Source organism: Serinus canaria, chromosome 3 (genome assembly GCF_022539315.1).
Source record: "Serinus canaria isolate serCan28SL12 chromosome 3, serCan2020, whole genome shotgun sequence".
NCBI classification, from domain to species: Eukaryota; Metazoa; Chordata; class Aves; order Passeriformes; family Fringillidae; genus Serinus; species Serinus canaria.
The window spans coordinates 44430521-44454468 of NC_066316.1; the positions used below are offsets into that span (position 1 = coordinate 44430521).

Below are 23948 nucleotides of genomic sequence, written 5' to 3' on the forward strand. Positions count from 1 at the left end.
TAGGGCTCTCACCCTGGTCCTTGCCTAAACTGTGCCACAGCCAGGAACCCCACTGGTTCAGGTTCTGGCCAACTTCCCAGTGTGGCTGTAGGCTTGTCTCACCACTGTGCACTTGGCTGGCAATCACTGATCCTGGTCACTATGCCCAAACCTGATTATGATCTATGATCCTGACTCAGTTTCCCAGCTTGACATCAGACCTACTCTTTCCACTGCAGATTTGCTTGGTGTTCTGGCCCCGGCAGAACCCAGCTACTCTCACTGGCACTGTCAGCCTCACTTGGGGGACTGGTCCGTGACTGGCCTCCCTTCTCTGAGGGAACAGCTTTGCCCTTGCTGCACACTGGCATTGAGCTACAACAGTTGAATTTCATAGAAGCATTAGCTGAGAAGCAAGACATCATGCTAGAGCTTTTTAAAAGTTCCTCATTTCTAGGGAATGGAATGCTGAAGTTGTGCAAACTTTGAAGTTTTTCAAACTGCCACATCTACACCACTGACATGGATCTGCTGAAGCTTCCCCTTGTTTAGTGCTACCTACTCCCAGATATGAAACTTGAGTTCCTCAGTCTAAAAACGCAGTTCACAGTTTCTCTTTGTGTTACAGACTACTCAGACGCTCACACATCAACACTAGAAATTCTGCTGAGGTATATTTTCCTTGGCATCTTTGTCATTGCTGATTGATTTGCATAGAATTAACTGACCAGTGTTTAGGAAGTTAACACCATCATAATGCAAGAACATAAATTTAAAAAAACATAAACCAATACATACAGTCCAATTCCATGTGCAGTCCCCAGAACAGATCACCATCAATCTCCTGCTGTAACTCCAAATGCCACCCTTTGGATCCCAGTAGTATTCTCCTTGAAAAGCACCCTATCACCCGGAAACCCAGTACCATTTGAGCATAGGGATAAATTCTACCCCTTTTTATTCTTGTCCTTGTTCCATATTTTCACTGTTAAAAGTCTGAAGTAGGGGATAACTGAATTATGCTTACTTGACAAAGGTTAACAAGAATTTACAACCAGCAAAAAGATTTAGCCAAAACAACCTGATTTGAAGGCCCTCTGTTCTTCAAGCACTCTCATATGTATTTGTCTTGAAGTATCCTACTGCTTCCAGAATACAAAGCCCCAACAGCAGTTTTTCTCCCTGTGATGCTGCATCTTGGAAGAGAAGTACCATCACTAGATATGAGTTAGCTAAAACCCAGAACACAACAAGAAAATATATTTGAGACACCACATATCACTTCCTTCTGCAAGCATGACATTATTTTTTATAGAAAATAAAAACCAACCATTTTTATTGACTGTACTGTAGATACCTGTACAGAGTGTAAACTTTAATATTTCACCAGGTATGTGAATACTTCTGGAGAAAGAGTTATCAAGCACCTTCAATTCAACAAATTTTGATATTTACAGTAAGACATACCTGATTAAGTGTATGAATAGAATGAATTAAGAGTTATAAAAAGTTATACAAAAAGATCTTTAAAATGTTTATATGTTTTGTTATTTTATGATAAATATACAAGTAAAGAGGAAGATGTCACGCTTAAGACTCAGAATTGGCTCTGTTTAAAACTGTCACCATTGTGTCTGAAGAGGGAGTGAGGAAATGGGGATGTTAGCTTACTGCTCTGATCATGACACACAGTGAAATGGGCTCTGGCAGGAGCCTCACAAGCCCTGTTCTGCTCTGCCACAGGTTGGTTTGCAGGCAAGCTTCCTTCCCAACACACAGTGGGGAAACCAAACTTCACTTCCAGATTTATTCTGCTAATTTGACATAAGTGTGCATTTAGATTTTCCCTCTCCAAACTTACTGGTGATGATGAAAACATCAACTTCACTTTGATTTTCAGAACACAGTTTTTGCTGTTCCTGAACACTGGCACATAAATGGGGCATCAGCATTTTTTTTCTTTTAAGCACCAAACCAGGTGAACTTTCTGAAAAATCAGATTTTGACTGCCATGGTTTCTTATGGTCTATAAAAAGACACAGCATGGTTTGCTAAAGAAGAAAGATTGCTAAGATAGAATTCAGAGACCACTTTGAGGTTTATAGGATCAAACACAGAAATACTATTTTAAAACCCCTCAGAAAACAAATGTCACTATCTCTTTAAAACCACTTGCCTCCCAATGTATCATCATCCATTCTTTGATGACCTATCAGCAATTGTTCAAAATATCTAAATTTTGTTTAGTGGATTTAAGGGAACTACTCAGGAATCCACCTCAAATAGAAGAAAGATAAATCTCTTAAAACCTAACAAAAACTTCAAATATATCCACTAAACAGTGTTGATTATCTATAACAAATCATGTGCTGTAGAAAAGGTTCACATGAGCCAGGGTGACAATTATAATCCTTACAACACATGCATAAAATACTTCTGTAGTACAGAAGTCAAAAGTTGATATTCAAGTTTTTGAAGTGGAAGGATTGGTAGTGAGACGGAACATGGTGGAGCAGTAAATATGTGCTATTACTGGGTATTGCCCCTCATCTGTTCAGCCTGGGGACCCCCTGAATATTTCTCAGCTAGAGATAAGCCCAGGTTATATGATGGGCTAACCATACCACTTCTGCAGAAAACTGCAGCTGCTCACTCCAAGGTACAATTCAGTCTCAGGATTTGAGTAGTTCCATTCTCGTTACTCTGTTCTGTGTTTTGTTACTTCAATTTTGCCAAGAGACACATCCTCCTTGTCTGGGGCAGATGCAAATAAGGCCTCCACATTTACCTTTAAAAGTAAAGAGATAATTTCACAAGGAATAAGGTGAATTTGGATCCAACCTGGGCAGCTCTGTCTTACTTAACTGCTACAAAAACAGCCTCTGCGTGTGTGTGTGTGTGTGTGTGTGTCTGCATATGTGCATAGTGGCTTGCTGTTAGCAACATGGAGCACTTATCTTTAGGGCCTGATTGTGTCGATAGGAGTGAATTGTTTACAGCACATTTCCAAAAGGTATCTGCTGCTCTAAAGCTTATTTTAATGCTCAGTTTCTTTCTATACAATCTACTCCAACTGTGTTGTCAGGGCAGCGGCAAGTACGGCCTCCTGGGGTAGCCAAGCAGAGGTGAGTACAACCACCATTATTCACTGTACAGTAGTTATGTCCTGGAAAAAAAAAAACAGAGATGCAAATCCTTAGAGAAAAACAAATGCACACCCACAATAAAATCTGAAACAGACATGCTCAAGAGACATTAAGATTTATGGCTACACTAGGGAAACAAGCCATAATGAGATTAGGAGTGGAAGAAAACTATGCTTTGGGGAGATAAGAGTCACCGTATCCCTTGTGTCAACTTGACATTGACATGAAAGAAAGATCAAGATATCAGAGTGAAAGAGGCAGCATGAATCAAGTGGGCTGTTCCTAAAATGCCCTGCATAAACTGGCCACGTGGTCACAGTTATTAGAATGAAAAGAAGTGAGTGAGTAAATAGAGAAATGCAACGTGGGGACAAAGTCCAAAATGCTACAGAACATCATCCTCAGATACCAATCGTACAAAGACAGAGGAATGATCCTTGAAAATAAACACAAATTAATTGGGTGGTTGGGAAAGTGTTAACATTAAAGAGTGAAATGAAAGAGAAGCCAGAGTCAGAAGCAGTGGATCAGAGAGGAAAGGCATCCATCCAGAAAACCACTTGAAACAGACATAAGACATAGGAAAGAAATTACACCAAGATTCTGAATATTATAGGAATAAGCATATACTCAGAGCACACAATATTGTCAAATTTTATACACCCTACCGAAATGGATCAGTGAATTAATCAGGAATAACAATAAAACTGATTTCTTAATTATGACATTTGTATGTATTTTTAAATTCTGAGCCAAAACCTCCAGTAAATTGTTTTTTATTTCATATATTGAGTAATTTGAAGAGAAACTATCCTAAGGATTTTTTTAATCCCAAAGTAAATATAGCACAACTCCTATAATTCCAGCCATATAGTTATAAAAAACAGCAAATGCTTCTCCTGTGATTTGCTAAGAACAGCATAACTGCACAGTGATGCTGCTTCACAAAAACCAAGTTATATTTCAAGGATATCAGCTTCCTCTCTTCCTCCTTTCAATAGCATATCTGGAAAACTTCACATTCAACAGAGCAGAAGGGCCAGCTCAGTCCAGCCATTCTACCACCTGCTGTTTTCTGAACATTCCATTTTGAAAAAAACTGGATCTTATTAAGGACATCTGGAAGACCATAATATTTCTGTAGTTTAAACTTAATAAGTGAATGAGGCCCTAGCCATGAATATAGCATTCAATTTAGAAGATGATACATTAGCATTTTGCTAGGTCAGATGCCCATCTTAATCATTCACATCCTTTCACAAAGGGTAGAACAGGCCCCTTCTCCCCCTCCAGTTCTGGTTTCACGTGGGAACTACAACAACTGCTTTTATGGAAAAGGAACTAGGGTGCTTTTAATTTGTTACTAAACAGAAATCTAAGCACTAACCTAAATCTTCACTACCTGAATCGGTTTGCAGCTTATAAAATAGGAGCTGCTACTAAGTTCATTTATGCAGTAAAGTGTTACACAGCTGTAAAAACTCAAGAATCATCTGGATTACCTCCTGGGCACTGAGCAAAGGCTGTGGTGATTCCGTAGAGCCGTGAGCGCTTGTGAGGCTGGAAGTTATCATTTTCTAATGAAATAGTGCGATCCACTGCTACAACAGCATCCCTGCCACATGAGGAAGAAAATATACAGAAGTGAGATGAAGGCAGAAGTGTAGGGGAAAACAAAACAACACAAAAAAAAAAGTCCCCCCAAAAATAACAAAAAACACAACTAACCAGTCAAAAAAAACCAAACCAAACCAAACCAAACCAAACCAAACCAAAACCAAAAGTGGAGAAAAATTTGAAGTTGCTTCTTTTTTACAATTAGGAAAAGATACCAGAAGTAAAATTCGCCAAGACATCACCTTTCCTGAACAAACCTAGCATGTTATGATCTTCACTCTGGGCAGAAATTTATCAGGGAGACACCTTAATAATTTTGAAGGTATTTCCAGTACAAAACAGTGTCCCTCTACAGGAGGGATGCATGTGTTAGTAGTTTTGGCACACTTTTCACATTTTGCTCCTCTGACAAGTATTGTGGTATAGCTGACATTGCAGCTATTAAGCATAACAATTCTGGAAAATTATGTGGAGCCTGATCTCCAGAAGGAATATGGCTAGTCATAAGCCATCCTTCCTTCCTATGTATAAAAGGGCAGTCAAGTGACAGACCTGCAGCATGCTGTTCCTCAAGCCTGTTCTAGAATAGCACTTCCCAGATGTTGTTTCTAACTAGAAAATTCTCCCACAGTAATATCTACTGCTTCTGCAATTGATAGAGGCATTTGGGTAAGTTTGCTGATAGAGCCCATAAAACCATTTATATCAAGTAAAAAAATTTATTTTAAAATTCAGGGATTGGATTTTTTTCCAGAAGTTAAACCTCTAAGTCTTGTTTATATGGCAACATTTTAGAGCATTTGCAATAAAGAAAGTGTCATCAAGACAGTGAACATTTTTTTCCCTTATTTGTGATTGAACATTCATATAATAAAGGGCATAGAAAGCTGAGAGTGATGAAATGTCTGACCTCTACAATGCAGCTGCTGTAACAGAAACAAGTTACTGCCCACTCCTTTCCCAAGAATGTTCAGTGTTAAAAGCATTTTCTTCAAGGACAAATCACTATGTTAAAAAGTGAAAACTCAGTTAACTGGCAGCATCAATAGGTCAACTCTACATATCCACTCCACCCTGCATCAGCTATTGCCAGGGAAGCAACAAAACAGGAATGTGTGAGAGGTCAGGCATGAGAAATGCGGTATATACTTCAGTTTCTACCAGGGAGAAAAAAAAAAAAATAAAAGTACTCCAAAATTTCTTTAGCAGATAACGTACCTTCTCCAGTCCGTATAGTATAAATTCTTCCCATAGCTTGTAATACCAAAAGGATACTGAATCCCTTCAACAATCTTTCGTCTACCAAGCTGATTAGGGTTCATGCATTCCAGCCTCTTGGTACCTGTATGTAGTGAAACAATTAAGCCTTTGAATTGAAACAAGAGAGCTCTCATCAGGGATGAAAGACAAGCACAAATATGCAAGCATGAACAGGGTGGAAAGTCCTGGAAAACTTTCAGTGTGCTGCTTAGTCAAAGCCTTCCTCCGTGTTACATGTGTGCATGTACCAAAAACTGAACAGATAAATACTCCAGTGCTAATGCTGCTCAGCACACCACTGAAGTTAAAGAAACACACATGTCCCATGCAGCCATGGCCAATGCTCACAAGCTGAGATTCCTGCTATGGATTCCAGAATCCTCGGGTTGGTGTGGAAGCTGACAGAAGGCCTCCTCCATTCTGGAGGGATCCTTCAGCAACAAACTGGTTCCACCTCCTCTGGAAGACATTTTTGCAAAGTTTGTTTGGTGAGCATGTTCCTGAAATAGTTGTTGGGTTGGGACATGAAGGTGAAACTGCAGGAAGAACATCTAACTCATAGATGCAAATAGAGTGCAAAAAGGTCTAGCTGCAAAGCCAGTGCAGGCTGGGACACTGCTAATGAATGTAAACACCTCTAGGTTTTTCCTAAGTAATGTGTTTCAGAATTAGACAAAAAAGGAAAAGATGCAAATGTGAGAATGAGACTGGAAGAGAGAGAAAGTAACCAGAGATAGCAGAAAACTGAAGGTTGGAGAAAGTGTTATACAGTGAAAAAGAGAGCCTGGCCATTTTAGTTTATCAAAAATTTAAAGGTGACCTGAAGTGTAAAAGCACCTTTGCAGGAAGACATCCCTACCAGAGTCTACAGGGTGAAAGCCAGCAAGATCCCAAAAGATAAAAATTAAATGACAATTAAAAGCACACTTCCCCCCTACTCACTGTCACAAAACTAACAATGGGTTTGTGGCAGAACTTTGATCCCTTGATCTTTTGTGTGCATTGTTTTTTCAAGACTTGCTTCAGTCAAATATAAGCCAGACTTGGCCTCAGGTTACAGGCCTTAAAACAATAGTGCCAGGATGACATTCTGTAAGGCAGATTAGATAAATCTGTGGTGTTCTCTAGTCTTAAACTAAGAACTTCTAAAAAGCCCTAAGCACTACCTAAAAAAATAGCCACACACAAGACACATAAACATAAATGAGTTGCGTTCCTGTGATCAGAATTGAAATCCTTCAGCTTGCACACAGTCTCATGTGAACAGCAATGAATAAATCATTAAAGCCAGAAGCTATGGCTGTGCATAATTTCAGGATTGGACATACTTACACTACTACTATTACGAAAAAATATTTTAGCCCTCCTTTACCTGCATCTACCCAGCACAGCATTGAGGAATAAGGATCAAATGTCAGTCCATTTGGTAACCCTAGATCATCTTTCACAAGAATTCTTCTGTTTGTGCCATCCATGTATGAAGTCTCAATTTTAGGAGCTTCTCTGTTCCAGTCAGTCCAGTACAAGTTTCTTAGGAAGAAGAAAAAGGCTAGAGTAAAGACAGGGACTTATCTCAAAAGATTGTTGTAATTAAGAAAGTACTAAGAACACATAAGTAACACACAGCCCCTAAATCATATAAATATATAAGAAGGGCCATATTGCACTTTGATATAGAAGTCTGAAAAGTGTAGTAAAAGTGTAGCAAATATACTTCCATTAAAAACAAAAGGAGCAAGCACAGACACAGGAAGAAATGCTTTCCCTTCCATTGTTTAGCTTATGATCAAAATGCCAGCCAAAAAGACCTATATTGCAGCAGTTCTAAGGGCTGTTCAAAATGTACATCTACATTTCAAGTTCTTCATCTCACTTCCCATCATGTCTGCTCAGGCTAAAGCAAGAGTATTTGGCATACATTTGGGACACATTTGAAAGAATATTTTTCTTTTCAGTGTGCCAAGTAAGCAACACACAATGGAATCAGAGTAGTTTATTCTCAGCAGAGATCCCCAGAGAAGGCCATTATCTCTCTGATGTTTTACTATTAATAGCCATTTTTTAATGGTAGGATTTTTTTCCCTTGGATGTACATTCTGTGCCTGAGAACATGCATGGCCCCTCAATGGCACCTTTGTTGTTACTCCTTAACACACACACAATTTACTATAAGATGGAAGGCCGTGATGCTTGACCTGAACCCAGAGCCTTACTCCATCACTGGGGTCCTGCATGGAATACAGGTCATTAAATAACCAGACAAATAAAATCAAGCCTTGCACACATTTCTTGACAACACATCCATACCCTCTCACAGGATCCACAACAATTGCTCTGGGGTTCACCAAACCAGTGTCAAAAAGGATGCGACGCTGGCGCCCGTCCAGCCTGGCCACTTCTATTCTATCCAGTTGAGAGTCAGTCCAGAAGATGTTGCGACCTAGATGATCTACAGCTATCCCTTCAGGGCTTCCCAAGTCTGCAGGAGAACAGAGAAAAACATTCCCAGGCATTATATTTATTCCCAATATACTCTGTCAGCCTCAATGCTGCATAAGGATAACCTTTAAAGAGATAAGTTTTCTTCAGTGTTCTGGCTGTTGTCCAACAAAAGCTACTTTATATCAACTGGAAGAGGAACATGCATTCTACCTGAAAGTTTAAATACTCAAAACTCTCATAAAGACATAAAATGAAAAGTTCCATGCAGAACAAACTCGCCACACAAAGAAATTGTACTTGGAGGGGCAAACATAGTGTTTATAACAGTGAAAGGAACAGCTTATGTTAAAGTGTTATTCTACCATACTTAGAAGGCCATAAAATGGATTTTATAACCCTTAATATTTCTCTTTCTTTAGTGCCAGCATATACAGTACCCCTATGACAACTGAATTTATGCTAAATGATGCAACAATTAAACAAATCAAACCCTAAACACTAGAGACAATGACATTAACTAACTGATGCAATCTAGATCCAGTTCTTTGTTTTTGCAGAACTATTCTTTTTGGAACACATTTTAGCACAGTATGAGCACAGTTTTTCTTGGACAGTTAGCTGTTCCAAAAGCAACAGGAAATAGCAGATAATGACCTTACTGCTCTAGCATCAGTAATTTCTAACTTGGATGCAGGATACAGAAAAAAATTATAAAGCTTAATTCAGCCACTATGAGAAACTGCTCTGTTTTTTCCAAGGTTCCATTGAAAAAGAGCAGGCAGGCTGTGAGGAACTTAAGGAAGCCAAAGTACAAGTTAAAAAAAAAAAAAAAAAAGTCTATTTTCATTCAATTTCAGTTCCAAAAAAAGGAAATAATTTTACATGGTCATTCACCAAAAGAGGCAAAGTGACCCTTTATACCAGCCAGCTGCTGAAAAAAAAGCACCTTTCAAATGCTGATCCACATACTGAATGGAATGTAGCCCATTAGCCTTCTTTTAATTCTTAGATATATTCACTGACAGCCATTAAACAAACATTATGTGACACAAGAAACCTTTCTGGAGTAAAGGCACTTGGCCCAGAACATCGGAACAGAGGGCTCTCTAACTTTGCTACTGTCATGTTGCTGTGACTAACAGTTGCACAATAGTTCAAGCATCCTCTGCTCTCCCACTCAAGTGGATTGCACTTTATCTGTACACATGACATTTTAAGTTTATATTAATTGCTGAAGAGGTGGAAAGGAACAAACAAGATGTATCTTATTGTTTCTGACTCACAGCTCATGGCCAGAGGAGAGGGGTGATGGGCAAGAAAGAAAATTTTAATCAGGCATTTCTTGACTCCTCCTGAGGGCTCTTGGGCTCTTTGACTCAGTTATACTGACTTCACATTGATGGCTTTTATTTCTCTAAGTGCTTCTGGGGAGCTAAACCTGTCAGCTGCAAGAAACCACCTCACATATACTTCAGACCCTCAAATGTTCCTACTTCTTTCCTTGCTAATGGCAGAGTCTGCTGAGGGTGGCTTCATTTTGAGGTGACGGTGGCAACAGTCCCCAGTGTCTGGAATCAGAAAATTACTGACTAAATGGTAATGGAGGAGCTCCCAGTCTCTTTTAGGAAACAGAAAGCAGTAGCAGGCAAAAGTTTTGCATTCACTGATTCCCAGGAGCCCCTGCTCCTTGACTAGTTTCCTTGTTTCAATTTCCTTATGTCAGCTATATGTAGGAGATTTAGAGAAGTCCTAGAGTAAATGTCTCTTCTGTGTGGTTGATAATGAGCCAGAAAAAACTATCCCCCATGGAGGGAGGGGTAAGGGAATATTTAAAAGCTTCATTTTATCACCAGTCTTTCTAGAGACACAAATATGTTCCTGCTATATTGTCATCAAGTCTGATACAGTCACAGTCTCTGTCCCTGAGGGCAGGTTTGTACAGACACACACAGCTGATAAGACTTTAAGCAATTACTGCAGAGGAAAGCTCTGCTTCCTAACCTGCTGCCACAGCTGCAGAGCTGAGAAAGCCTCCACAGCTGCAGGGATAAAGGAGAACTGGATGGGGCTCCACAATTAAACAGTGTTTCTGCAAAGCAGCACTACTTGGATCACAAGAGCTTTATAAAAAACCAACAAAAAATGTAGTACATTCCACAGAAATACACATGAATTGAAGAAAGCAGCTGGAGCACACAGGAGGAAGAAGGCAAAGATCAAAACAAAACAAAAAAATTCTCATAAGTCTTCTGAGGAAGAGGCATTTTCCTATTTCATGAAATTTGAAAGTTTCAGTTTTGACCCGCATAGAAGATACACCTTGGAATGTTGAATATTCAATATTATTTTGATCTGAATCCTTATTGAAATGTCCATTAACATAAAAAAAGCTAAAGTGCAACGTTCCTCCCAGTCTTTTCAGGAAAAGCATCCAGGTCCTATGCAACCAACAGAGCAACAGAATTCATGAGAAAGCAGATAAAACTCATGAGGTTTCCATGTGGCATTGAAACATCTTGAATTACCTTAAATAATCAATCAAATTTAGCTGAAAGCCTTCACAAATAATTTTCCAACATTTTACACATTGCAAGAATTTTAATGCCTACACACACTCTCATTAGAAAGACATTCATATCCATATAGAGTTTTTAGCAATAGTAATTTTCCTCATTTTTAAAAGTGCAGATTATGAAAAAAAAAAATCACTAAAGCAAAAATCTTTTCCCTGCAGAGTTTCTAAGTTGCACAGGCAAGCACAGGATTGCACTGCAGGCAAGAGTCCCTTTCATATTAAATATGTTGGGATGGAAGAAATACAAAATACCTCAGCAATCAAGTGGTATAGAAATATGAAGCTACATAACTGCTGGAATGGTTAGAGATGGCCTTAAGCTCTCCCTTTTTCCTTCCTGGGACAATGCTAGGATCCAAGCCACCCCCATCTATCTGCTGTCCCTAAGAGCCTGAATGGAGTCTCACAAACTGACTATTCCAAAGCACAAAGTCTAGGCAGTGATTCTCTACACATCCAAAGAAAATTTAACCAAATTTATTGCAGAGTTTTATAACTGGCTGATCATTTTTCTAAAATAATTTAATAAGTTTTTAACAATGTCTGCAAAGAATTCAAAGCAAAGGTGACCTCTTCCAGTACCTTGACTTCATAGGTGTTCTAGGATCTTGAGGACACTAGTATTTAAAATGTGCCTCCAGCTACTTTTGCTGTTGCTTGTTTTTTTAATGACACCTCCCCCAGCCACCCAACTTTGTTCTCTAAACCTGTCCTTCCCCTTAAGCCCTTTCCACTCAATAACAGGGTTTAACATCCAAGATGCATGGGCTTGCACTTAACCCTTCTAATGAAAATGAACATGGACTGCAGTGAGCAGCAGTCCTGAAGGAAAGAATGCAAGAACAAGATAAAAACTGGATAAGCACTAACTCCACAATACCCTCTAATCTAATTCTCAAATCCTTGAACAACCACAAAGGGTAACAACCAAACAAAGTGGCTTTACTCACTTTCTATGCTAACTTGAGTAGCAGGCATGGGAAAACCACAGCTGAAATGGTTTCTAACAGCTCTTCAACTGTTTGATTCCCAAGCCAAGAAAGAGAGAGCAGGAGGTCTCTTTGGCCTCCATGTTCACCAGTCCTTTCTCAGCAGAGCAGGCAGCTAACGGGTAAAGTTCCGGAGAGAAAAAAAATACTACACGTCACAAAATCTCAGCTATCCAGCACCTACCTTGCTTGCCAGAACAAAAATCAGACACCTTCCAATGGCATTCCATATTAATGAATAACCACAACTCTTAGCTCAGGCAACACCTACAAGTACATATTACTAAATTCAAGTCGAATACCGTTCCTAGAGAAAGAATTTTCTGCTGTTACCTGTTTTGATTAAGGTTGTTGGCTCCCCACCGTGCAGGCTGGCCCTGCTGATCGAAGGGCCACTGATGTCTGTCCAATAAACCATCTTGTCCACGCAGTCAAAAGCAACTCCAATAACAACTTTGTCCTGTTGGACAACAGGCAAGTTAGATCAGCTTAGGATAAACAACAGTTACTCATCAGGTAACTTATCAGTTACTCATCATTAACTTCTGCTTTTAAGTCTCAAGCCTGAAGAAACAAAATTCTTGAGGAAAGGTGGGAAATGGGGAGGAGAGGCCAAGCAAATTATTGGGTTACATTGTCAAATATCTTAGAAAAATACTTCCAGTTCAAAGTCCCTTTTAACTAACAGACATCATTCACCATTATTTCAAAGTAGCATTGGAGATACACTGAAAAGTTTGTCTGACTTCTACAGCTTCACCCGCATACCCACCTAAAAAAAGTTCACATTGACATTTTACTGTGTCACCTCTTCATGTACCTTTTTCCTCTCATTCTTTCCCTTCAAGGGGGAATAATGACTTCCATCAAATCTGGTTTGCACTGACATCCAAGTCATGCATTATAGCTATGCTTCCTACGTAGCACCATTTGACTCTAAGAAGTTCTAGTAAAGTAAGGGTTTAAAATAAAAGTTAGCTTAAACAAGTACTACATAAATCATTGTGGTGGAAACAATATTCTCAGTAGCAAGAAACATTTATATGCAATTTTTCAGGCAGAAAGAAGTTAGGAGTAGAGTTTGAGTTTAGAGTTTAAACTCCCTCCCCCAGGCAAATCAAAGGGACTATCAGGGTAAAGCAACAATTGCACACGGATTCCCAAGTCTGTCACTGTTGCTGCTTTTGCAACACAGCTTCTTAGAAAGATGTTCCATAGCCATGAATTAAAACAGATGGACTGCACACTAATTCTGTGGGTTGCAAAACGGTATAAACACCTCTCGTACCACTGCAAATACACAACACAGACAAAACAAAATCAACAATGCTAGCAGAGACCTAAAGTTTCCTTTCAATTAAAAGTTTCAAGAAAGAATTGCATCTTATCTCTTGGAAGTTCTTTCCTCAAGATACTTCTAAGTAATTAAGTTAGATCAAGTAAATAATGAGACTGAGTGACAAGTATGCAGAATCATGTCACCTTCAGCCTTATTACCCCATTTTTTATACTGCTTTTCAATTTTTTTTAATGTTGTTGCAGCAGAACTTTACATTAGGGACAAAACCTTGATTTTGACCTTACATCACAGCAATTTATGGTACTATTTAATGAAGTGAATCTGGGGAATTTAGCCAGTATTTGATTTACTAACTACTCAGTATAATATATAAGGGGAAAAAAAAAGAGATCAGCATGCTACTTGATATTGCCATCTATTATAAATAAAACAACACTGGAATGAAAAAAAAAAACTAGGCCTTGGGCAAAACAAATGAATGGGATGAAACTGCCAGTGAAAAGGGCTTGCATGTGACACAGGTGGTGGAAAAGAGAGGTTCTCAGCATCAGGAATTCATTTTCTAGGGAAAAAGATTCTCAAAATGGTAGTAACAAGCATGGGAAAAAGATCTACCACCCACTGGGCTTACACATGGGGAAAGAAGCAAAAAAAAAAGAAGAAAGAAAAATATATGTGTAGCCAAGAAGTGGAGACAACAGACTGAAAAAAAATGGGAATTGATTAAGACTTAAGAAAAAACTTTGAGGGAGTAGGAATGGAAAAAGGAGCCTCTCTATCTACTGATATTGTAGGTCTCCTGAACTTTTATACCAGAGTCAGAAAGTCAATAGAAGTGTGAATAGACAGTAGTTTATATGAAGGCATGTGCTGTTGGAGGCATGTGAGATTAGATTTTTGTCTTGTGATCTATTGTGAGCCATTCTTCAAAAGGAAATTATTTTTTTCAACACCTTAGGTTTAAGATTTTTGACTAGTCCGATCAGGAATTTTCAATATCAAATTGGTGGGATATTGAAATTTTAATGAAGAGTAAAAATTGTGTTTTCAACTTATATTATTGAGGTATGCAGACAAACAGTAGCTTTCATCTTTGCCAGGAAATCTTCTAAAAAATATGGACTTAGTATAGTAAATTACTTACTGGAATATGCAAGAGTGCTTTTGCACCATTTTTCTTCATATTGTTTCCCTCTAGTGGAACATGTTCAATTTTACCACTTTGGGCAAAAAGCAAGTGCGTTCCTGGCGGCAGAGGTACCGTGTCTGGTCTAACAGAGGGCCCAACAACAACAGGGGGGGCAGCTGTGCTCAGACCTTGTTAACAGAGAAGGAAACAGATGGGCAAAAAATTAGCTTGTACAGCACAACAAGGTTCCTTATTATTTGCAGAGACACAATTACAGCCAGACTTCCAAGAAGGAAACAGCCCTATAAGCAGACATTAATAACTATAATCAGATGCAGAAAGCTTCTGAAATTTTCCCCTTGGCTGAAAGAGAAGGAGCAATTGACATAATAAGTCTTTTCGTGTTTGCCTCTGTAATTGCTCTTTGCTTCAAATCTTATTTTGCAGTTGAAGTGAGGAAGACGTAGGAAGGAACATCCTTCATTTCCTGAGGCAAGTCAGCCGTTACAGCTCCCAGAGGGCAGAGACTATCTGGGCCTCTCACGGTTTCAAGGCAAAGAAGCAGCTAGAAAACCTTCTTATTCAGAAGCTTAACACAGCTGTCCAGATGCCCTGGCTGAAGGAAAAGTGTGTGCTGGGGTCACTGAAGGGCATGAGACATACCACAATGGGACATCAGAAATCTGCATTGCTCCAAGTCAGTGCTGTATCTCAGGGAAGGACTAAGTCCCACATTTGGGAGACAGTACTCAGAAGGAGAGACACCCTCAAGAAACAATTGCTTCAGCCACTTACATGGTGGTCGAACCCCTGGACCGCTTCTGGTGCCATCAATCTCATTTCCATCCCTATCCACACACCAGCAATATCCACTGCCAGCATGGCACTGAGTGGGTAGGTAATTCCCATGCTCATCACACTGGGGAATGAAGTGACCAACTCTTACATCCCTTGGGAAGAAAGCACCTCCACTGCCAAGAGCTACTTCCCGTTCATGCTGGCATTTGGTCTTTTCTACTTCTGTGGAAACAAACAAGAGAACAAAACAAACCCCAGTGAATATTTCTGTTTTAGCTAATAACTACAGTCCATTTACAGTTAGAATGTGCTGACCACCTATACACAAGATTTCTTACCTCTAGTGGAACATGACACTGTTACAAACCGAAGGCATGTGACTTCAGAACAGCTTCAACCAGTCTGCCCTATGCAGGTGTGACACATTTGCTTTATTTTATCTTTCACTGCCTAGTTTAAAAGAGAACAAACAGGTCCCCTGCATCTCCCTTCATTGAAGGGTCATAAACAGAAGCTGGAAAACATGGTTGTTCTCCTTGAAGCAGATGAGCAAGAACATTCTGTCTGACTTTTGACCCCGAAGTCTACTCACTGGCAATCATCCATGGGCCCTAAAATGTGACTCATTAGACAGACCCTACAGGGGCTGAAGGTTTTTTGTAATGCTAGAAGTTGAGATTCCCTTCAAAGCCACAAGAGAAAACCACAACATGAGGCAGATGCCAAATTCTCTACAGATCTTAGGAGGTGAAGCAATTTATTGCTATGATTTATATTAGGTTTTTAAGTTTGGTTATGAAGTTTGAGCTGTCATTTGATTCTTCTGGATCTAAGAAAGAAATTGCAGGGACAGGTTGTCCACTCCCTGGTGAAGCATAGAGAAACATACCATGAACATTGGCTACATCACATGCATATATATTACTGCAGAGACTACAAAGGAGAGAAACTTTTCAGATGTCAGATAAGGACATTCAGGGAGCCAAACATTCTGGCTCTTTATGTTTCAATTTTACAAAATAGTCTGAACTAAAATTTATACTTTCTTACTATATTATCTATCATGCAGTAGGGAAAGTCATCTGGATCAATATATCTTCTAGAAGCCAAAGAACATAATGAAATTAAAAGAATACAATAAAAAGAATATATTTCCTTCTCCAGACAAAGAAATCTGGCTTGGTTTTACTAACACACTTTAGATCCCTGGGAGAGAAAGACGTAATTTTGGGAGAGTATCCTTTCCCTGTCAATGATTTCTATAGACATTTAGAAATACTTAGCACAAATTGTCTGCTGAAGAGTCTTTAACACTACAATTCCATTTACTCCTTTACTTGTTTTTACACTGCCAGGATTAGGACAGGATTAGTTTTATGTGGCTCAGACTAGACTGACCCCAGCTGAGCAAAAAGCTAATCCCATGCATCCACAGACTGTTGTGGTGTAAATCTCTGTTCTGTAAAAAAGAAGGGAGATTTTTATTGATATTTAAACTAGTTATGCAAGCAAAAGCTTTGGACAAGTTTCATGCACCTGGACGTAATTAGAGAAATATAAATGACTGGAGAACAGCTCACTAAACAACTGCAATATTTGGCATCGGTTTTAATGTGGGTGGTGGAGAGCCTTGAATCAACCTACAAAACCAGGCCCTGTGGGAAAGCTTCCATTATCTGTCTCTGATTTTGTTTTCATGTTTTCAGTGTCCTATGCAGCATGAAGGTAAAAGAAATGTTGATTCCAGTAAACAGATAGTTTTGCCACAGGTTTTCTATTCTAAACTCTCATTATAGGCACTGCTCATGGGAGAAAGCAGGGGGAACACCGAGTATTGGTAAACTAGCCCCTATGCACATTTTTGTCCAGTGCAGAAAAACAAAAATCATAATTTCATTCCTATCAGCTATGAGAAACACTATTAACTCCTCCTCAGTAGAATATTAAAAAAAAGATAGAAACTGTTACTTTTCTTCTTCGCATCAGAAACCCATAAAATAGGGTATATAGCAACAGGTTACAATTTTTTACTCAATATTCTATGTAAATTATGGAAAGGAGAGTGTATACACTCCCAGGTAGGACCCAGTGGTTACACATAAAATATATTAGGGTTGTCAGCAACTTGAAATCAGTTCTAATTTCAAGACAATGTTCACATTAATATCTGCAGATTTTACTCAGGAATTCTGATTGTATTTTTTAAGAGAACTTATCTTGCAGTGATCAGGACCACTCTCACAAATGGCCTGCTTATGCACTTAACAACACTAAAGTCAAGACACTTGTCAAACAAAATAATTTTCAAAATTAGTATTGAATTTCTAGAAGACAGAGCATAAGGTTGGTTCTTTCTAAAAAAACCAATCAATGCTGAATTTTTACTTACATAAAAATATTTGCAAATACTCTATTGTCACTCACTTTTAGGAATAAATGTGTATTTTACAACTTTTTTGCTCAAGAAAAATCCCTTATACTAGTGATCACTTCATTAAAAGTATCAAGTACAATAAGTAAACTACGTCAAACAGACATTCTGAAAAGAAATAAAGCCAGGGTTACCATGTTCATCTATGCTGAGTCAATAATTTTAACCCGTCTTTCAACATTTTGTTTTTACTCCCTAATAACAATTTAACCAGTATTAAAACTTTTAAATCAAACAAGTGACTAAATTAAAGGATAGCTCAACCAAGCATTTGGAATCCATTCTCCATTTTTTTCTTCTTATCCCTGGATCATGGCCAGGATTACTAGACTTACAGTTTAGAGGCACCTAAAGAAATGTGAGTTGAAACCCAGTCCAGTGCTGTAGCCTATGCAACAATGAAGGCACAATGATATTGGATACAGATGACAGTGGATTGGGATAAACAGTCTGCTTACACTGATTATACTGCCATACCTTTTAGTCAGTGAGGTTAGGAGAAGATGCTCTGATTTTGCAAGTTTTAAATAGCATTAATTAATTCTCTGAAATTAGCCTAGCTATGACAGAGTTTGAAAGATGAGATTGACATGACAAATAAAGCACATTTCCTGCCTTGATGAGCTAACAGCACAAGCTAGACAAAATCAGTAACAAGAAAGGGCACATATTTAGGTAGCACCAGGGCTACTTCTTAAGCTGGCATCCAGACACAAACCTAAAAGCCCCAGTAAATTTCCTTCACTAGAGCAGCCTAAACGTTGTTTCTTAGTGAGCCTGCCTTTAACATAAGTACTGTAGTATTGCATCCAGTCAAGACTCTTCAAAGACACAGAACAATTAGGATTAGGAGAGTTCTCTGATCTCATGATTGGCATGAAGGAAAAGTCCATTAAATACAACTGGTAGTGCCAAGAGCAAATAACACCTACCTGGTATTATGGTGCTGCTACATCTACTACTGCACCTGATTGTAGCAAATGGAAAACAAGCCACACCTGTTCCTAAGCTCCATCTACAGGGATAACTAGCCCTGATTTTCAGGAGGTTCTTACCATTCTTGAAACCCACATTTGAAAGGCAATGCAAACAATCATGTCAATGATGATAAAAATGGTTACACAAGGACTAGTTCATTCTGCCAGAGATGAAACAACCAGTAAAAGCAGGACATAGGTAATCGTTGGTGATGACAAAAAGCAGGGGGGACATCAGTTTTTCATTAACAGCAGGATATGTTACAGTATTTTTCCGTGCATGCATTTAAGCATTATCAATCAGCATTTGCTGTAAAATTAAGTAAAAGCCCATCCTCACTGTGTTTTGCTGCAGTTGATGCTTGACTGCTGAAGGTAATACACTGACCTAATAGCTTTGTGTTTTCCTATGGCACACTATTTATGCCAACAGGACTGTATCATTTTGGAAACAAAGCACCTAATTTGGAAAATAATTACAACTGAAAGAAATCATCTGAGTCAGAAGCCAAGAGTCATGAACTAGTGGGATCTTTGGTAATTTTCCATATTGCTGTAGTATTGCTTGTAAATTTCCCTATTAAGAAATTTAATTCCATCATTTGGATTCCAGAGGAAGATACACAACCATAGGTTGCATCATCTGTGGACATGAAACAGGCCACATAATACGGACAGGATGTAAATTAGAGTTATGCTTCTTGGAATAAACTGTGTAGACAAGCCTCTAAACATAGATTAATCTTTGAAATTACAACCCAAAAAAGCTATCAGCAGATCACAGCTTGGTGGTGTAAGGATTGTGAGAGGGTATAAAAAATAATTCAGCATATACACAGGGAATATACAGGCATAGAGAAGAGTATTAGTCTGGAGAGGTGATTAAAGAACTATTGCATGCAGATCTGGCAACCACAGTTCAAAAGAACAGTGAGAAATTGAATGAGTGTACAGAAAAATGCTTCTAAGACGGAGGCTGTAGAGCAGAACAGAGAATTAAGGTGCAATGAAGGATTTGTGTCCTGTGGAACACAGTACAAGTCAGACTAGATATATGGAATGGTGCATCCTGAACTTCAGCTAAATGACCCTTCTTCAGAAGAATCAATTTGTATTTGATGAGTATTAAACATTTTTTTTCAGTTGATTAATGAATTACCAGAAAAAATCTGGAATCTAAAAGTCACTGAAATAGACTATGGAATTTGTAAAAATGAAAATGGAAGTAGCATGCATGTGGAAAGATGAGATGAAAAACATACACGTACACATTTCTCACATATGTGAAGAAAGAAACAGAATTGAAAAAAACCCAAATTAAAGCCATATACAAATATTCAAGGAATTTTTTAGCCGTAGAGGATTGCTCTTGTAGCAGCCATGTAGAAAATTATTTATGGGCTTCTCTTAAAAAAAGATGGAAGCTGAATAAAAGGATGAGAAACTGAGATGTATGGACTTATTCAAAGATTTATATTGACATTTTTAATTGCTGTCCTCAGATGCTGGAGAAAAAAAAAATTAAAAGAAAAAACCTGAATGGAAAAGCTTCCCTTTGTCCCTTCATTTTCCTTTGTAATTCCTCACTTACAGTTTTGTCCTGGTAAGTGTGTTTCTCAAGTGAAACCAGTTGCACACAGATGATCAGACAACAGCTCTTAACAGTTCCTAGTTCCAAGAATCCAGGCTTGTTTCTGTTTAGTAAACAGTGTCTGGGGTCTGCAGGGGTAGAAACACTCAGACATCTGGTTTTTTTGAAATGGAAAAATGAAGCGTGAGGAAATAATGAAGTACAGACTTCCTTAATAGCTGGGAGCAGCAGGACATTCCAGCATCATTAACTCTTTCATTAACCTGCTGGTTCACTCCTACAGACATTCCCATGTCTGTGACTCAAATCCATTTTTCTTGTTTCAAGAGTTGCCATTGAGGCTTAACAGTGGGTTTTATACAATAATAAAGACACCAAACAAGCAAGTAATTGTACTCATGGGTTGGAACAGAGAACAGCAAAAAGAACTGAGTATTAGGATGAATGAAACTTTCCATGCTATTAACAACCAGGAAAAACTTCAGTTACTACACTGAGGCTTATTAGATCAAAACCTCAAAACCTTAGTGTGTAAAAAGTGGGAGAAAGGGTCTCTAATTACAGCTGAATACAATACAGCCTCCTCTGCCATCTCCACTCTGAAGCAACTCGAATGCTAGAGTAAACTGAACTACTTCTGTGAGGCTTCAGAAAGTATGGTTTATTTCTGTCCCTGGCAATGATTAACTGATGGATCTATCCATTCTAGAAGCACTAAAACTTTAGCAACAGACGACACTCCAAGGGCAGCTATTGTTCTATTAACTCTAAGAAGGGAGCAGTCGCTAAGTTGTAAACATTGCCATTGCTGCAGACCAGCTCAGCAATACAAATACTTTGTACTTCAGTCACAATTGAGCAAAAGTGAGACTTCTTATCTACTCAGAATTTTTTTTCACTGCTCAGAACATTTAATGAGCAGAGATAATTGATACTGTGTTTCTAAAAGCCTGTCTTCTACTGGTAATACAAAACCGTATTAAAAGGAATATCAGTGAGGCATATATGAAGACTAACAAAGCCTGGCAGAACTCCACCCACTAAAACAGTAGATACAAAACTCTTAAAAATATTTTGTTACTGCTATTAAAATTGTGACACGGAACAACCCCTACTTAAGACAATTGTGTTAAGCAGAGAATGTGAAAAAGTGTACAGGATAAGTAGGAAATAAAGTAACTACAAAACAATACCATGCACTTAGGAGTTGAGTAAACACACTAACTTCTACATAAGGAAAGGTGTTAAGAATAACAAAACAACCCTCTACTTAAGTAAATCATATATACACTCAAATATAGTTAATTGGTTGATTGCAAATATCAGTCTACCAAACCACCTGTTTCATCTACAAAGGGCATGTGGCAGACATGAAAGCAATGTTTTTGCCTCTACATCTCTGCCTGAAAAATTGGAAGATTTAAGGTTTCATTTGCTTCACATCAAGTTTCTCCTCTACGAGAAATTTGTTATCAGCTGGATAGTTAGCTAAATATTTTGACACAGGTCACAAACACCAGTTAGTTCCTCATTCATCTAGCACTAAAATGAAAATACCCATGGGTAATCACACATGAAATATTATATTAAAAGATGGACGAAGTGGTGAAAGCTATGCCTCAGAATTAAACACTTGAAATCTTCCTGAAATTTACCTGTGATATAAAAATCTACAAACACTGGGTGATTTCACATAACATGTTACTGTGCACATGGTGAAGTGTCATGTAAATATGATCAAAAACTAGAATCAGCTTTGTGATGTTTTTTTCTCTCCTCTCTACAATCATTTGCCTTTTGGTTTCAAAAGCTGAGCATCCAGTTGCAGGGGAAAAAAATCAGAAATTCAGAATTTAGGAATATAGAGGCAAAATAAAAATATTAAGTCTCAGGTAGTAATATCATGCCACACAGACAAGCACTTTGAAGCAAGCATGTCCACTATTAAAAAATAACAAAACAACCCAACCAAGACACCCAATACATTTCTTTCCTTCTGGCTCTAGGATATTCGTGTTACTCTTGACTGCACAGTTTGAGTTTCAGTCTGTTAAGAAATGCCCACCAGCAAGAATCTTAAAGGAAGAAGAATTTGGTTTGAATATACTGAGAAGTTAGGGTTTATTTCCTGGCTGAAAGATTCACCATCTACAAAACCTCAGTGCTGTCCCATAGGTTTGCCATGCTTTTGAATTCAAGTAAAATAACAACACCACTTTGTGCTCCAATGTTCCCTCCTCTTTCTTTTTTTTTTTCCACACACCTTCAAGATGAGTTTTATACTTCAAGCCTCACAGTACAATGGAGAAACAGAAGTGTGAAGGTAAAGAACTTCCTCCTAAATAGAGAGTCTGGATAAATACAAGAAACAAGTAAGTGCCAGCTGGAAACTGTACTCTTTCTAGACCACAGGTATGTGGCTTGTAGGCATCTAGATCTTACTGCAGGCAAGAGCCTCGTGACTTTGGTCTCATTTTTCACTTTTCTCCTGTAAATATTGCATTCATTTGCATTGCCAACAATTCCAGATATTTTATGGTAAGTGATTACTGAGTATGCAAACCAAATCACCCCCACAGTCAAACTTTTACACAGGCAACTTCAAAAGACAGTATCAGCCTAGGGCTGAAAACTGTTGGGGATAGAATAAACAAAACATAAAATGGGACACTGAACAGAACATAACAAAAAAGTCATAGCAGTCAAGATACAGTTTTGACACAAGCTTGGTAAACTCCTAAACTTGAAAGACTTGAGAAGAATAAAGACAGCAATGTGAAAGTAGGCACTGTGTTTCAGAAGGAAACCAAATTAAGATATATATCCTCCAAATCCCAAATTATATTTCTGGTCCAACTTTCAAGAACTATAGAATTTTACCTCCTAACACACACCGGAAACCATCCCCACGATAACCTGCCTTGCAGTGGCAACTGAAGGACCCAGGAGTGTTGTAGCAGAAAGCATCTGGATGACAGTGGCCCTGTTGACATTCATCTACATCTGTAAAAGAAAAGATCAATCTCAGGTGACTGCTCGTTCTGATGGACAAATCAGAGTGATGAAATAAAGTACAAACCTGTCACATTTTCAGGCTCCTATTCTGGGGTATCTGATTAGACATACAGACAGTTCTTTGGAAATACTTCTAGTACAGAAATGCAAGGGAGATTAAAAAAAGGGGCTGAAGAAGGGGAAGGGGAAGCATGCCTGTGTTTTAGGTTGTCTGTCTCAGCAAATCCCAGGATTCTCCTATTCTCCAAAGGGTAACAGACATTATTAACTCTCACAGTATTTTAGACATGCATGTCCATATTTCCAGAAGAAATAACTTTAACATAGCAAGAGAAGTAGGATTTGGCTAACCATGTTTCCAACATGTAATTAGGTAAAGCTACCCCACTGCACTCAGACTGACATGAAACAGAATGCAAATTTTTTTAACATAATCAGAGCATTTTGTTTCACTCCGTTTGTAATTTAAAGCAATACAGTGCAAACAGTTGTAGCAGACAAAGGTCTGCAGCTGCAACTACTGCAATCCCTGCAGTTATCTCATCTCAGACCTTCTATGAATCAAACATTGAAGAGTAAATTCAAAAGTGAGAGGAGGAAAAGAGAAATGCTTAATAAAAATTCCTGCCTGAGGGACTCAGACTATGAAATTTCTTACTTGAAACGACAAGTAGGTATAGGACACAGCAAAGACCAGCC

General features: G+C 38.5%; 1 protein-coding gene across 1 annotated transcript in view; it reads right to left on the reverse strand.

Annotated features, from left to right (window-relative positions):
• Positions 1-1077: 1077 nt before the first annotated feature.
• Positions 1078-23948, reverse strand: part of NID1 (nidogen 1) — a 43300-nt gene continuing 20429 nt past the window's right edge. Inside the window, exons 12-20 of the mRNA XM_009092911.4 lie at positions 23115-23237; positions 15233-15457; positions 14453-14625; positions 12342-12468; positions 8310-8481; positions 7375-7532; positions 5961-6084; positions 4628-4740; positions 1078-3145 (exon numbers count right to left, since the gene is read on the reverse strand). Coding sequence (XP_009091159.3) covers positions 3024-3145; positions 4628-4740; positions 5961-6084; positions 7375-7532; positions 8310-8481; positions 12342-12468; positions 14453-14625; positions 15233-15457; positions 23115-23237 — 1337 coding nt within the window. The 3' untranslated portion in view covers positions 1078-3023. The remainder of the gene's footprint in view (positions 3146-4627; positions 4741-5960; positions 6085-7374; positions 7533-8309; positions 8482-12341; positions 12469-14452; positions 14626-15232; positions 15458-23114; positions 23238-23948) is intronic.